This window comes from Acartia tonsa, chromosome 7, assembly GCF_053477335.1.
Source record: "Acartia tonsa isolate MP-2025a chromosome 7, ASM5347733v1, whole genome shotgun sequence".
NCBI classification, from domain to species: Eukaryota; Metazoa; Arthropoda; class Copepoda; order Calanoida; family Acartiidae; genus Acartia; species Acartia tonsa.
Genome location: NC_137266.1, coordinates 10,646,235 through 10,662,410, shown reverse-complemented (window position 1 = coordinate 10,662,410; position 16,176 = coordinate 10,646,235). Strand labels below are relative to the sequence as shown.

The following is a 16,176-nucleotide window of genomic DNA, read 5'->3' as shown; positions in this document are numbered from 1 at the left end:
GTTATCTTCTTATTTTAAAATACCAATTTAAAATGTCGTTTGTTTGTCTCTTTCAATTGAGGGACATCCATATATTAAGTAGCATTAATGCAATTCTTTCAATTATGTATAAATTTTTTTTATGAATTTGATATAAATTTATTGATGATAGATACAATCAGTCTTAAAAAATAAGAGGTGCTCGAATGATTCTAATTCAAGTCACTTTTCATATTTAATGGCATTTAAATTTAAAGATCAAGCTAACAATTTAATTATAAGTCCGATAAAACTTTTTTCAACAAACAAATGCCAACCAATTTTGGTTACCTCTTTCGTTGTCTTGTAAAGTTTGGGGACTTTTATTGAATCTTGATTTGGTTGTACAAACTATTTCTCTGATCATTTCCAACAATATTTTAATCTACAGTAAGGGTTGTTTTGATTATTATAATGCGGGGAGGAATTTAAATTTTTTGTCCACTGTCTTATCCATGCTTCAATTGACATTATTGATCTTTGAACTCTTGCATATAAAAACAGGCGATGACAGGTTACCCAGTATACCAAGAATTAACACAAGTTAAAATAAAAGTACACTGGCAAATAACCGCTACAAAATTAGTTTTTTCTTCTTAATGTCAAATTGTGCAGAGGGCCCTAACCCCATATAATATAACCTAACCTAAACTAGAGCAAAAGTAAAACACAAACACACGAAGAACTACACCCTCCCCCCCCCCCCTCTTCTTATTTTCAGTTAATTTCAAAATAATGGGGGAAAGATTCTGTACTCAACTTGGCACATTGAGGAAAACTACTATAAAACTTTTAAAGAATATTTGTAAAACCTCGAGAATATCCATAAATACAAATATGTAAAGTTCTGACCCATAATTAGCCCTCGCATTGAACAGGCAACAGAAAAAAGAAACAGTTATTTATCGCTTCGTATTATAGACAGCTTTCCTAAAAAAATAGATGATTAAAACAAGTTTTGTTAGCCACAATGGGCAGAAGCCCGGAATAACAAAACTGGTATAAATTTTATGATTTTTATTTAAATAATCGTGGAAAATTGTATGTAAGACGATTTGGTATTTAAAAATTATTTATTCACTGTTGTAGAAAAGTTTCGCTGTTAAAGATACCCACGATTTTTAACAAGGACAGTCAAATAGATTCTGAAATCAATAATATTTAGGATAAAAAGGCTGCCCTTCTAGCATCTAGGTGATTTGTATTTAAAAGTAGGCATGAAACCTATAGGACCTATGTGAAGCTTCCCTTTAATGGAGAAATTTATAGGTTCAGTGGTTAAACCCATCTCACTACTTCAATAGTTAGGACTTCTTATCCAAGTCTCTGATAAAAGATTAAAATCTAATGTTGTCATCAATAATTTGTTTTTGTTCCAGGATCATTTTCTTTTATAATTTGAAAGCGAATTATTTTATAATTAATATAGGTTCGTCCGTCCGTTACAGTAAGTTTTTTTCGTTAATTTAGACATGTTAAAATTGTCCTATGGATTTTAATCTTTGCATGATGATTCCTTTAACAGTTGGATACGATTTAGAAAGCGTAGCAACTCTATGATTGTTTTTATAAAGTCTTTTGTGAAGTCAATTCAAAACATGGTGATTGAACACAGTAGACAATAGACAACTTTTTTATGGTCTAAATATCATATTCATATGTTTTTTTGTAATAACGATTGCTAGGACAACAAGGCACAAGCGAGGCATCTCTAAAATCAAATTCTATAAATGAAAATATGTAATTTTACTGTATCCTGAATTTACGCACTTTTGCAACAAATTTATGTACAATATTCTTTAGAATTACAAATTAATGTTCTGCTTATTAGGTTCTGACACTCTACAAGATTTATTGTCGTTTCTCCTTTCTTCTGATTTTAGAGCTTTGTTTTTATGGATGTTGTCATCCTTGTTTTCATATTATTTCATTGTGTCATCTTGTAATGATTTATCTCACAGATAATTTGATTAATTGATAATTTATTTATGGATAAAAAATGTTGTTCTAATGAATGAGATTATTTATTTATTATGATTGGTAATAAAAAATTAAAGAACAAGGACATTAAAATCTATTAGGAGCACATCTATAACAGCAATAAAAATTACATGTGGAGGCGGATGTTTGTCTGTCTATCAGTGTGTACTGCAGGATCTCACTAACCGCTAAACCGATATGGTTTGCCTTTACATTAAAGCTTCTCAAGGTCCAGAGAAGGTTTATAACTGTTTTGGGGGAGGGTACATCCACCACCCGAAGAAAATCACTCCTAGGGCCCTATTTTAAACGTTATCTTAATAAATTTATAGGCTTCGGCCAAAAATTGTTAAAAAAAACAACCTCTTTTCTTTTTACTGTTTAAATGCATTTTAAAAACGGAGACACATAAAATGAAATCAATCAAATTTATTATCTACATTTTTATACATTATATTTATTTATCTCCTATGATGCAATTTATCTGCCAGTATTTATTGTCATCAATTCTTACATAAGAATGATTTTTTTAAAAATTACATTTTACGGCTTAAGCATGTATTTATAACAATTTTCAATGTTATTTAGTTAATGTATGGTTTAAAATTTGAAAGACTGATACAATATTAGAGTAAAACACTAGAGGGAGAAATGGTAGATAACTGTATTTCTCGTATTCATTCGAATCCGGTGGATAGGAACCGGTTCTCATCCATACGAAAAAAATATGTCTAGCATCGTATTATATCCAGCTTTCTACGCATATGAAAAAAATGTACAATCATAAGATTAAAACCATTTTTTTAGCCGGTGCCTTCGGGAATATAAAGGGAATATTAATGCAGCCAACTAGCAGAAAACAATAGAAAACAGACGAAAAAGATTATTGCAAAAGGGGGGGGGGTAGTTATCTGTATAAGGATTAATAAAGTAAAATTTTACTTCAAAACCAAAAAAAAATTTGATCCAATAATAGTTATTTTCACATCACATCGTATTAAAGAAATATTTTTATTTTAATGATTTTTTCATCCTTGTTACTAAAATTTAAAATCATTTTAATATTGTGAATATTTTAGGGAATCAAGCGAGAGTGTGAAGAAAAATGTGGGAAGTAATTCCACGACGGGTGACAAACAACCCGCTCAAAATATTAATCCCACCAGTTCTAGTTCAACTAACAGACAGTTCACATCCTCCAGAATGTCCAGGGAGGCTTCGCCCGCGTTCTTCAGTGAAAAGGTGATTCATTGTTGAGGCTCTTTAAAGTGCCTATAAAAAATTACAATGCAAATGACCAATGACAAGCCAATACACAGACTAAATTACAAATACACAGACTAAATTACCAACCAGTAGCAGGCCAGTATACATTCTAACTGTTTTATAAAAGGCCAGTATGACGTCATATTTTAAGGCACTATAAAAAGCTTATTTTAAGATTTGATTATGTTTCTTAATAGTTAGACAGTTATATGTAAAACCGAAATTTAGGCGGCTAACAGTCAGAAAGCAACCGCCATTATTTGCGACTGTGACTTTAGCTGTGGCTGTCAAAAATGTGATAACATCTATAAGTAGCGAAACACAAAAAATTACTGATTGAGAAACGGGAAACGTGAATTATAGAGAAGATATTTATTGTAAAAGAAATCATTAAACTTTTTTCCATAAATTATGTATTGGTCTTTATAGATATTCTGACATACGGACGGACCAAGTAAGTTATTTACTGATTGGCGATTGCTTATTGGTACAGGGAATCTTAATAAAAAAACTGTCATGTATACTGTATGGCAGCCGCTAAATTCACGTTTATCCCTAACCGTTTCTTACAGAAATTCAATAAACACACAAACAAACAAAAATAGCTTTTCTGCTAAATTTTAAAATGTTGTCTAAAAAGTGATAAACGAAAACTCAGCAAGGCTTAGAAAAGAAAAAATGTGCTTAAAATTAGGATGCAATATTTCTGCCAAGCTTCTAATTACAATTTAACAACGTAAGGTGACGTTTTTAAAGTGGATTTTTAATTGCAAAAAGGAGAAAATTTTGTTTTAGCCTATTTAATCCTTTTATTACTTAAGAGCATAGTTTAAGATATAACATTGAATATTGTTATGATAGGATTTGCGCTTTTAAACTAAAATATTATCAACATAACAAGGATGACAACATCCATAAGTGGCGAAAACAAATCAGCAGTCTATCTCAACTAGAAGCCGAGTAAATCATATTTCCCCAATGGCGCCACAGACAGAATAAATTATAGAGTAGCTTCGCTTAAAGAAAAGACCAACAAATTAACTAATAAAATTTAAAAAAAAGTTGGTTTTCGTTCTCAAAATATATCAAATAAGCTTAAATTGAAGAGTGTTCCCTAATGCATAAAAAACTGTGCATTTTGTCAACCTGAAGTTATGCAATCACGTCCGCTGAATGTCTCATTTTCAAAGCAAATTATTTTTACTTTTATCATCAAATACCCCCGTTAATTTGCTAGCTTTTGTGTATTTTCTAGGGAGGGAGGGGACATGGAGCTGTTTATTACACTATTCCCCAAAGTTTTATAATAACGTTTTCTTATTCGTTGGCTTGGCTACTTTGAGGCCTTTCATTTTGATTTTATTGGTTAGTTTCTTAAGTCGAGTGTCTAAACATCCCAACAACTAATTGAAATTTACTGCAAGCATGATTTTGTGTAACATCATAGGGGATATGTATATTAATTTATCAGCCATTATCTTATCCCTTTATGTCCCTGCTTTTTTGCGATTGTTCATAACTTTGAGGATATTACACTTTACGAAATTGATGGGACACACACCCAACAACCTGTCTCGTGTCATTCTTAGATAACATTTTTTAGGTAGTTAACAACATCACAAAACAAGAAAAATCATGTCCATAGATTTATGAAAGGTCCTCATGTATTAAAGATCCTCTAAGATATGCATATGACCATAAAGATTAACTGGTAGGTGAACCATATAAATTGAGGTTTGATAGTTTTGTTTAATTCTCCTTTAAAAAAAGCAGAGGGGACATTTTACTGTAAATTACCAAGGTAACCAAAGTTTTATTATCACATTATTTTATTCTTTGAATAAAAAATTATGACACTTGAATTTTGATTGGTTGGTTCCAAACAAGTAGTGTTTAAACTATTGGACCAATAATTTTTATTTACAGAAGGGGTAAGTTTGGCGAGCTTTATCAATTTATCTTTTATTGTCTTTTAGTAATGTATTTAATTGATAAGAAAAATAAAAAAGTTTTAATTGTATTACAGAGGCTTTTTAAAACTGTGCAATCGCCTACAAAAGAAATTTTTTCACCTACGAGATTCAACTTAATGTGTTTGACATAAAAAAAAATATTTGATAAAAGCATGTGATACAATGAAAACATTCTTAGCGTTGTGCTACAACTCTGAGCTTTTTTCTGAAGCAAAACTGTTATAAACTTTTTTATGTAGGTGTGTTCAAATGATTTATTCATCTTATGGGGAAAAAATCATACCTATATATTATAACTAGCCTACAGCTCACGTTGTTCACTGGTCTGTAATGTTCTTGAGAATATTAAATATCCGTACTGGAAAGGTAGAAGGCTGATGCAAATATTAAGGTATAAAATCCGATGTATTAAGAATTTGTAGAGGGCCCGATCTTTCAGGGTTAAGACAGAAGGCTTATTTCATGTTTGCTGACCAATGCATGTATACTCTAAAAATAATATTGTCTGTCGGTCTATTGGTAATGCTCTTAAATATTTTTCCCAGCTTTTATCGAAGATATTTTTTGTGTAAATATTCAAATACCACTAAGTATCATTACTCAGTATGTCTGTCTTTTGTGCACGCTTTTTGCTTTCATTTGCTTTGCCTTTTATTTTTTTAATTCAAGAGCTTCTATAGTTATGGATTTTGTCATCCTTATTTATCTGTTAAATGTTAGTAGCGAAGTCAATAAATTTAAATTTAAAAAGTTTTACTTTCTGTCTTAAGTGCTCTGAAATAAATAAAATTACTGTAGGAGAAATGTTTGTTTTCCCTTCTGCTATTTAATAAAGAAGGTTTAATTTTTTGGAAAGCAATGCACTATAGCTAAAATATTTGTTATTACATTTTGTATCACGATTATAATGGAACATTTGCAAAATTAATTTTCCGCTGTTATTTAGTAGCGAATCTCATTTATAATTCAAAATGTCTGTCCATTAGTCTGTTGGCTAGGATTAGGGGAAAATGTGATTTTCTCATTTACTAATCAATGAAAAATTGTGTAAATATTCCCAACATAGCTTGCCAGTATGGACCTCATTTATTGGTCAGTTTGAAAAGGGATTGTATAATATTAATGATCTATTTCTTGTTAAAAGCAAAACTTTTCTACATTGGGGGTTGGTCTGTCCATCCGAATATCCCTAACAGAAAGTTCTGATTGTTAATTTAGGCATATTAGAATTGTCCTATTGAATTCAAACTCGACAATAAAATTTTTGGAACTGTTATGTCCTTCAATGAAGTCAATGTCAAAATCTTTATTTTTTTCCATTGCTTTATATAGCTGCTCTATCACGTTAGTATGTCCAAATAAAATATCTTGTATTTAAGCTATTTAATGATATATTTACTCAAATCTTATTTTACACAAAAATTCAATATGTACTTCCTCCCCCCCCCTTCTCTCTCTCTATCCCCCCGTTCTCTCTCACTCTCTCTCTCTCTTACACTCTCTATCCCCTAATTCTCTCTCGTTCTCTCTCTTTCTTTCTCTCTCTCTATCCCCCCGTTCTCTCTCTCTCTCTCTCTGTCCCCCTGTTCTCTCTCTATATATATCCCCCCGTTCTCTCTCTCTCTTTTTTCTCTATCCCCTTGTTCTCTCTCTCTCTCCCTCTCTCTCTATCGACCCGTTCTCTCTCTTTCTTTTAAAAATATTAAGTTGCACATAAAGATTACGACTTTAACGTCTTATTTTATAATATCTGTTTAACTGATTTATTCAGTAATTTTTTGTTTTATCTATATTTAATGTAACAATACACGATATAACGTTTTGCTTCATTTTTTAACATCTTTTAAAGAATATACACCTAATATTTTTCATTTCAAATTTTCGTCCTGAAAGGGTTAAAATGTTTAGTTTAATATCAGACCACATTACGGGAGTGTCGCACGAATCAATTTATATTAAAACTAAGTTTTCTTAGATTTACTTTATTATAAATTTAAATTTTCTGTGTTATGAATAGAAATCAAATACTTCAATGTTATTCAAATAGCAACATGAATTAAAAAAACTGAATTAATGATGCTAAAAGTAGAATAATGGGTCTTATCGTTCTGGTCAATGAGAATTTAATAGGGATTATTGGAGCACTATGAGTTTTTAACATTCTTTACTTGGAGAATTCGAGCTTGATTATAGACGTTTATTTCCTATATAGATCTGTCATGGATCTTGATGCAATACAGCAGCCCGTTTTGTACATGTTAAAAATTAGAAGATTTCATTAAATAAAAGTAATCGCAAATTTACTTAGTAAATAAGAAATGAATTTATAACAATAAATGTTATTCTCCTGATTTATCTGTATAAATTTAGTACTAGCGTTGTTGTAAGATTAAAAAGGGTGCCTTGTAGAGGTCAAAGAATTATATATATCAAGTAAAATCTAACCTAACTATATCTAAGATAAAAATTAACCCCCACCCCTTATTTTCAATTTATTTCAAAATATAGCGGAGTGGTTTTTGCTCGACCACAAACTTTAAGGAAAACCATCCTAAAAGTGTATGAAAACGCACACGTAAATTATGTTTATAATATACGTACTTATAAAATAATTATAAATATCCATGCTCTGTGAATTTTTTTTGTATATTATGACCCATGTCACACGTGATAGCATTTCAAAAATTAAAATAAACAAGAATGAAAACTTCGTAGCTAATATAATCTAGATTTAAAAATTTCTAACTTCCTCGCTTTAAATTCAAGATATTGTCCTTCTTATCTTGTTTTATTTCGGGTCAATAAGATGATCTGGATGCACAAAATTATTTATTTAAGCCTAGGTTTAAGAACTTTGAGTGTTTTAGATCGTTTTATTTAACAATGTTTAGCAGTGCTAAATCTTAACACTCTTCAAATTAACCATCGAGGGGTTAAGGACATTTCATTTGTTTACATACGTCAGTGTTAATGAACGTTTAGCAAAGTTAAATTTTAAACTCTGTAAACATCGCTTGCTCAGGGTTGTCATAGAAAAATCATATGTTTTTGCATTAATATTTCTAATGTCGTCGTTTCATATAGGAATAATACCGAGTTTAATTGATTTCTTTTTAAGGGGGATGTAACTGCTTTATTATGTAGGCCTTAACCAAACTTTGAAAGCCTTAAATTATATAGGATTTAGCCTAAGTAAATAAAAATTCAACATAAAAATGACTAAGTCCTACCGCAGTGGAAAATTTTTGGAAAAAAAATAACATGTACTCAAATAATACAATATTGTCTGATTCGGCGAGAAATGTTAAAAAAAAAATTCCGCCGGCGGCAGCGTTTTCTGCAGCAACGGCGCGGCTGCCACAGTTTCTCTGAGATACATAGTACAGAGACAAACATTGTCCTAACAAAAGAGATTTTTTTCAATTATCATTTGGCACAGACGGACATATATGGTAAGCCGAGCGTTCTCGGCCCACAGGGTAACGAGTTCGAGTTCAACGAGCCCTAGCCTTGAATTATTCTACCAAAACAAACTAGCAGGATTTAGTCATACAGAAATTATATATTTAACTGAATAATATTTACAAGCAATGTTTACTATATATATACAACAGATTATAACAATGGTTAGGTTTGAAGGGGGTGTGGGACGCTAGGGCTTAGCTCCCGGCGGTAGACAGGCTGTGGGGGCAGCGGTGGTAAAAGGGGAGGCAGCGCCTCCCGGTTGTATAATCGCGTGAGGGGCGCGTGATAGCTGCATGTTTGAGTCCCTCCCCACATTTAGGCAGGCCAGTTTGACCGCTAGATAGCGGGGTCAACATCGGTCATGAGATAGATGGTGATATAATAAGATTAGTGCAGTGGGTTTGTTATGATAAGTCACAGCGTAGCAACTCTGTAAACTGCCTGTCCGTCTGGTTGTCGTATTACCACATACAGGATAGACATCCTGTTACTTATGTATAAGGATTTCCTCTTTGTATTTTTCTTATATAAATTACCTACACTCTTTGTAAATTTAATTTATTAATAAGAGAAAAAAAAGTCAAGAACATATCTATATTACCTAAATGTCTATAGAAAAATTATATAGAATAAATATTAATCTTTGTATTAAAATATAATAATTTTTAAAAATAATAGTTATGTATTAAGAATCGAATTCCTTCTTTTTATAGAGAAGAAGACATTTAATATTATCTTCAAAATCAAAATTCAGTGTATTTTAATGGTCACGTGACCCAAATCAAGTGTGTTTACAGAGCGTTTAATGATGTAAAACGATCGTACCCATGGTTAAATTTTAGCAGTGTTAAGTGACGTCATACAGTGTTAAATTCAGATGGTTAATTTAGTTTGTGAACGTCCTTAACCCTTGGGCGTACAAAATGCGTAAAATTTGAGCAGTGTTTAAAAACTATTTGGGTTCTTAAACCTAGACTTTAGTTATACTCCACAAAAGTGACGCTCTAAATTAGACTGTAGAGCAAACGAACATTAACACTTCTAAGTCAGAAGTTAATAAGCAGAAAATAAATTTACAAGTATAAACAAAATTGAAAGTAATTATGTTGCTAAATAGTGTAAATACAGATGCTTCTCGTCTGTCTTCATACCTTGTTGTCACAGGAATCATTATTTTTAAAAATAAAATTAATAGAATTATCATATCATACAAAGTTAAAAATCAGCATTTTTAAATAGACGTACGGACTTTCTGGCAAAGATTATAGAGCTGCTACTCTTCCTAAATCGTACTGCTATCCAAAGTTTGAAATCGAAAAGACAATTCTAACATTTTTAAATTAAAAGAAGAGCTAACCGTTACGGACGGACGAACGGTCAGACCCTAATTATAGAAAAGTTTTGTGATAAAAAAAAGTTTGGCTTGTGTGACATTGTCAAATTACATCATCAATGATTTTTATTTGCACATCTAAATTTCAACAAGTTGTGTTAGTCATTAATTTTAAATATTGCTATTCAATATATTTTTTATAAAAGTTTATTAAGAGACAAAACCAGGGGTCTAAGGCATAAGCAATGACCGATAAAGTGATGTACATCCCCAATGATGACATACAAAATTAGTACAAAATAGTTCTGTAGATTACAATTAGTGGATTAAACGTTGGAACACTCCTTTTAATGAACCAACTAATTAAATTTCAATAAAGTCCCTAAAGGGGGGTAATGGGGCGATTACCCCCCCCCCCATTTAAAATTAACCCTACCCTGAGGGTGCCGTAGGCACCCCCAACCATTTAGGAGGGGGTATTTACCCCCCCCAAATAATTTTGGGAGGGTAATTACCCCCCCAAAATAAAAAATCTCTAACAAAAAAAATTTTTGCGCGCTTCGCGCGCATTTTTTATACTAAATTTTTAATAAAATTTAAATTACCCCCCCCCAAAAATTTTACCCCGGGGGTAAATTTTGGGGGGGTAAAAAAATTGTACCCCTGCCAACAGATTTCAGGGGGGGTAATTACCCCACCCCCCCCCCCAAGCAAATTTTACCCCTGGGTAAAAATTTTGGGGGGGGGAAAAAAATTCGCGGCGCGCTTCGCGCGCCATTTTACCCCCCCCCAAAACCGAATTACCCCCCCCTTAAAAAAATTTTACCCCCCGTCAAAAAAAAAAGCTTGGACGCCCCTGTGATTGATGTTAATATTTTGTCAGCCATGAATTATTTACATTTACAAAGCCGACAGAAATAAAATATATCAGACATAACCATTTTACCATTTTATGTCAATGTCAGTATAGTCGACATTTCAATGACTATAGATTAAAATTGCTTGTCGACATAATACCACAAATTTACAAAGCCTAAATTGTGTTAAAATTGTGCCAGAAATGATCTATGCAGGGATAAGGGATAGGAAACCTGGCCATAAATTAGGTCTCGGCCTGGTTTTGAAAGGGATCATGCAACTTTTACCATTTGCCTAATTTAATGACCTTACTGGCAGACGGCTCATATTGGCTACCGCTCTAAACCAATAGTGTTCTGTGATTTGGGCTTGTTTTGTATCAACCAATCACCAATTGGCGGAAATTTTAGAAGCAGACAATTCTAAAAAACATAATGATTTGTCTGCTACGAAAAAATAAATATAAATGGTGTTAGATCACATTAGCTTAATTATTAAATCTGCTTAGAGTTAAACATTAAAAAAGGGCCATATAGAAAAAACAAAAATAACGGGATTATTTTTTTGGAAAGAAGATAGCTACGAATTTTCATTTGGTAGTTTATAAATTAGATGTTGTATTTTGAATTTTAAAAATTTCATACAGAATTGATACAACACCTTAACCCTTAATTAGCAATGGGGTATTCCTGTCCAGTTTTTTGTTTAGGAATGAATATTTGTTACCCGAGGGAATAAATGATGGACCGATAGGTCATCATTTATTCACGAGGGTAAGAAATATTCATTCCTAAACAAAAAACTGGACAGGAATATCATTCTCATTTAAACAAAAACTCATTTTTATGCTAGTAAAATGTGGTTTAATTTTGGTTTTTAAATTTCATTTATTTCCCTGGTATAATTTTTCTTTCTTTTAGTAATTAATAAAAATTATAAAATCTTCCAAAAAAAATTAAAAATCTTCTAAAATCATACCAGGGATATAAATGAGATACCAGGGAAATAAATGAATATTTACATCCACTATTTAAGGGGTTGTTTATATGGGAATGAAATTTTCAAATAAAATTTTTACTCATTAATAAAAATGCAAATAATCCAAACTAAAATCTGTCTGAGGGAAACCCAACGATAGCTTTTTGACAGTTCAAATTACCAAAGTAAAAGATAAAAAAATTTTGGGAGAGAAAAAACTTCATTTTAACAAAAGCCATTAATATATAGGTTTATAAAAAGTTATGTTTTTTACTTTAAACTAGCTACCTGAATTTGATTCTATACTTTATCTACACACACACACACACAGCTTTTTCATTAGCGTTTAGGATGAACCACTGCGCCATCCCAAAACTGGTTTATTAGGCCTAGGCTTGAAATAGGCCTGAAATAATATTTTCCTACGTTTCCCATCCCTTATCCCTGGATCTATGTGACATAATAAAATGAGAGATATGAGAGGAGAAGAAGGAAAGAAAACTCCTAAGAAAGAGATGGATAATCTCACATTTTTATTACTTCACATGGATCATTTTTGACACAATTTTAATACAATTTGGGCTTTGTCCAAAAAAACTACACCGTGTTCAAGAGATCTTAGTTAACAAAACAAAATTATTTGCTCATTTTTTTACATTAGGATATATTAATGAATAAAACCATTTCCATAAATTTACAAAATTACTTAATCATGCACTTTGGTGCATTTTTTCCAAGTTAAGTTTGGCCTATGCAATAAATTTTACATCATGATATTCTAATTAACCACCTACATATACTCTCTAACAGGGCTTGGCAGCCGCGTGTAAGCCTCAGTGAAATCGTAATATTATAACTTTGAAATCCAGCTAGATGTCTAAACCTGTTCCTAAGCAGACAATTCATCTTTTCAAATGATCTTTTGCACACAAGCGAGTTTTAATTTAAGGCTGAGGCGCGGCTGCCGAGCCTTGCTTATTCATAGCGTGTTTAACATATATATAATGTTCATAGTTTTTTTAAGGAATATGATTTCTAAATAAGTTTAATTTTTGCAATGTATCTCTACAAGTTGTATCGTCTGTAAAGTCAGGATATTTTACCTCGATCTTGTTTATTAATATAATAAATGAATATCAACAATGGTTCCTAAAATTTTAAACATATTATTTCATTCGTTGGCTTAAAAAAAACTTTGAGACTTGATTAGTTGGTTCAAACCGGTAGTGTCTAAACTTTTCAACTAATATTACAATTTACAGTTGTGCTAATTTTGTTTAACATCAATTTAGATTGTCTTATCCCTCGAGATCCCTGGTATTATTCAAAGTGAGATAATAGTTATTTATCGCATAGTACTAAAGATAGCTTTCCACGGAGATTTAAATAAAAATTTATAAGATTTAAACCAGTTTTGTTAGCCCCAAGTGGTTGAAGGCCATGGTTAACAAAATAGGTATTAATTTTATGATTTTTATTTTACTGTTCTGGGAAAATTATCTGTAGTAGGATGCTATACATAATTTTTCACTATGGCTGAGACATAGACGTCCAAGGGGGGGGGGGGGGGGTAAAGTAACCCCCCCCCCTAGATATACCACACTTTTCTGGGATCTTGCTGAGTCAAGTATCAACTGTTGGGAATATCAAAGGATGACTCCATGCAAAATTTGAGCCGGATCCGGCCAAAACCGGCCGTGAATTTTATGAAAAACCGGTTTTTTCCGGTTTTTAGGGGGTATCTGTAAATCGATTCAGCTGGAGCAAAACCGGTTAGAGGTACAAAAAATTTTACTTCACATGAAATTTAGCCAATGCAATTGCCTTCATCAATGTACTTCATCATCAACTTGATTGGACAACTCTTTCCCCTCCTAAATGTCCATTAAAACCTCGGAAACGGAAAAAATCGCCAAAATCACGCCTTCGGCGGCAAATAACGGCTAAACGGTCAGCCGGAGGCGAATGAAACATAAATAAAGAAATGTCTGCCTCAAAACGTTGTTCAACATCAAAGAGATGCTTGAAGTCTCTAAAACGACTCCTTCCCCTCCTTTAAGGGGAAAAACTGAAAAAACGTGATTTTCAAAAGTATGCCCACTTCGTGGGTGTGGGGGGCACTGAACCCGTCACCCCAGGGTCACCAAATATGAAGTCTAGGCGGCCCACAATGCTGAAATTTCACCAAGTGAAAGTCTTGTGTCATTATCTTTTATGAGAAAAAAGTTATTAATTAATTAAAATTTCAAATTGTGATTTTTTGATGGATTTCTTTGATGAAATGACAGGCTGGTCAATATTTAGGCCATTTTTTGCTGTTTTCGGCCCACCACGCCCAAACGGTTTGAGATAATCTCACGGTACCTTTTGGTCGACCTAAGCCTGGTTATTTGTAAGGTCTAAGAAAAAAAAAATCCTGGATTGGATGAAGCACGACGTCGCTGCGTGCCATCAAAAATCGCTGGTCGGCTCATTTTGCCCCCTCAAACCCTCACCTCGTGCCATTTTTCTGTGTAAAGATTATAATTATAATCTTTTGTGTAAGTCTGTTTTTTTTTCCTAGACCTCACAAATAACCAGACTTAGGTTGGGCAAAAGGTCCCATGAGATTATCTCAAACCGTTTGGGCGTGACGGCCCAAAAACCGCAAAAAATGGCCTACAAATTGACCGGCCTGTCATTTCATCAAAGAAATCCATCAAAAAATCACAATTTGAAATTTTAATTAATCAATAACTTTTTTCTCATAAAAGATAATGACACAAGACTTTACTTGGTGAAAATTCAGCATTGTGGGCCGCCTAGACTTTATATTTGGTGACCCTGGGGTGACGGGTTCAGTGCCCCCCACACCCACGAAGTGGGCATACTTTTGAAAATCACGCTTTTTCAGTTTTTCCACTTAAAGGAGGGGAAGGAGTCGTTTTAGAGACTTCAAGCATCTCTTAGATGTTGAACAACTTTTAGAGGCAGACATTTCTTTATTTATGTTTCATTCGCCAACGGCTGACCGTTTAGCCATTTTTTGCCGCCGAAGGCGTGATTTTTGGCGATTTTTGCCGTTTCCGAGGTTTTAATGGACATTTAGGAGGGGAAAGAGTTGTCCAATCAAGTTGATGATGAAGTACATTTTTGTAGGCAATTGCATTGGCTAAATTTCATGTGAAGTAAAATTTTTTGTACCTCTAACCGGTTTTGCTCCAGCTGAATCGATTTACAGATACCCCCTAAAAACCGGAAAAAACCGGTTTTTCATAAAATTCACGGCCGGTTTTGGCCGGATCCGGCTCAAATTTTGCATGGAGTCATCCTTTGATATTCCCAACAGTTGATACTTGACTCAGCAAGATCCCAGAAAAGTGTGGTATATCTACCCCCCCCCCCCATTTAAAATTACGGCACCCTCAAACAATTTGGAGGTAGTAAATACCCCCCCCCAAAAAAAAAAAAAAATCTCTAACAAAAAAATATTTGCGCGCTTCGGGCGCATTTTTAATACTAAATATTTAATAAAATTTAAATTATATTAATCGGTTTAAAAGCCATACTGGAAAACATCTAATATATGAACTTGTTACTCCAAATTACTTATATATACACTATTATCCTTATACTAAAGTAACAGGATGTCTGTGTGTCTGTCTGTGTGTCTGTCTGTGTGTACCGAAGGATCTCGCTAACCGCTGAACCGATCGGGTTCTCCTTAACAGGGTAGCTTCTCATAAGTCCCGGGAAGGTTTATAACTATTTTGGGGGAGGGTACCACCACCCTCCCAAGAGAAATGACAAAAAAATCGAAATTTTAAAAAAATTAGGGGAGACTTCAACGTCAAATAAAGAGGTATCGTCATAAAAATTAACTTTAACAAACAAAAACATTTAAAGTGCCACTAGAGGCCTCTAGGGGCGTAGCCGCTAGTTCTATATAAACAGCAAGGAAAATTTTAAAAATACAAATTATTAAATTCTACTATTTCATGTTAAAGCAGCTTTTTCTATAATGAATGAAAATAGATTTAATTTTAATATTTTATATAAATCTGTCAATCATAAATAAATTGCTGTTCTATTATCATATTTTTGGATGTGTCAAAAGCCATTATTATTTTAAGTTTCCTAAGTTCTATTTTAATTTTTTTGTTGCTCTCATTCTGGGCTATTTTACATCAGGGATCTAATGGGATAAGACAGTGGATGATAAATTGATGTACATCCCCAATGATGATACATAGAATTCTGTGGACTCAACTTAATGAATCAACCAATAAAAGTTCATTAAAAGGTTTTTAAGAAAACGTTATTAAA

At 32.7% G+C, this 16,176-nt stretch overlaps 1 protein-coding gene across 1 annotated transcript in view; it reads left to right on the top strand.

The window, feature by feature from the left end:
* LOC145324157 (uncharacterized) overlaps positions 1–16,176 on the top strand; it is a 56,303-nt gene that overhangs the window by 12,029 nt on the left and 28,098 nt on the right. The window contains exon 6 of the mRNA XM_080166783.1: positions 3,078–3,240. Within this exon, the coding sequence (XP_080022909.1) occupies positions 3,078–3,240 (163 nt within the window). The remainder of the gene's footprint in view (positions 1–3,077; positions 3,241–16,176) is intronic.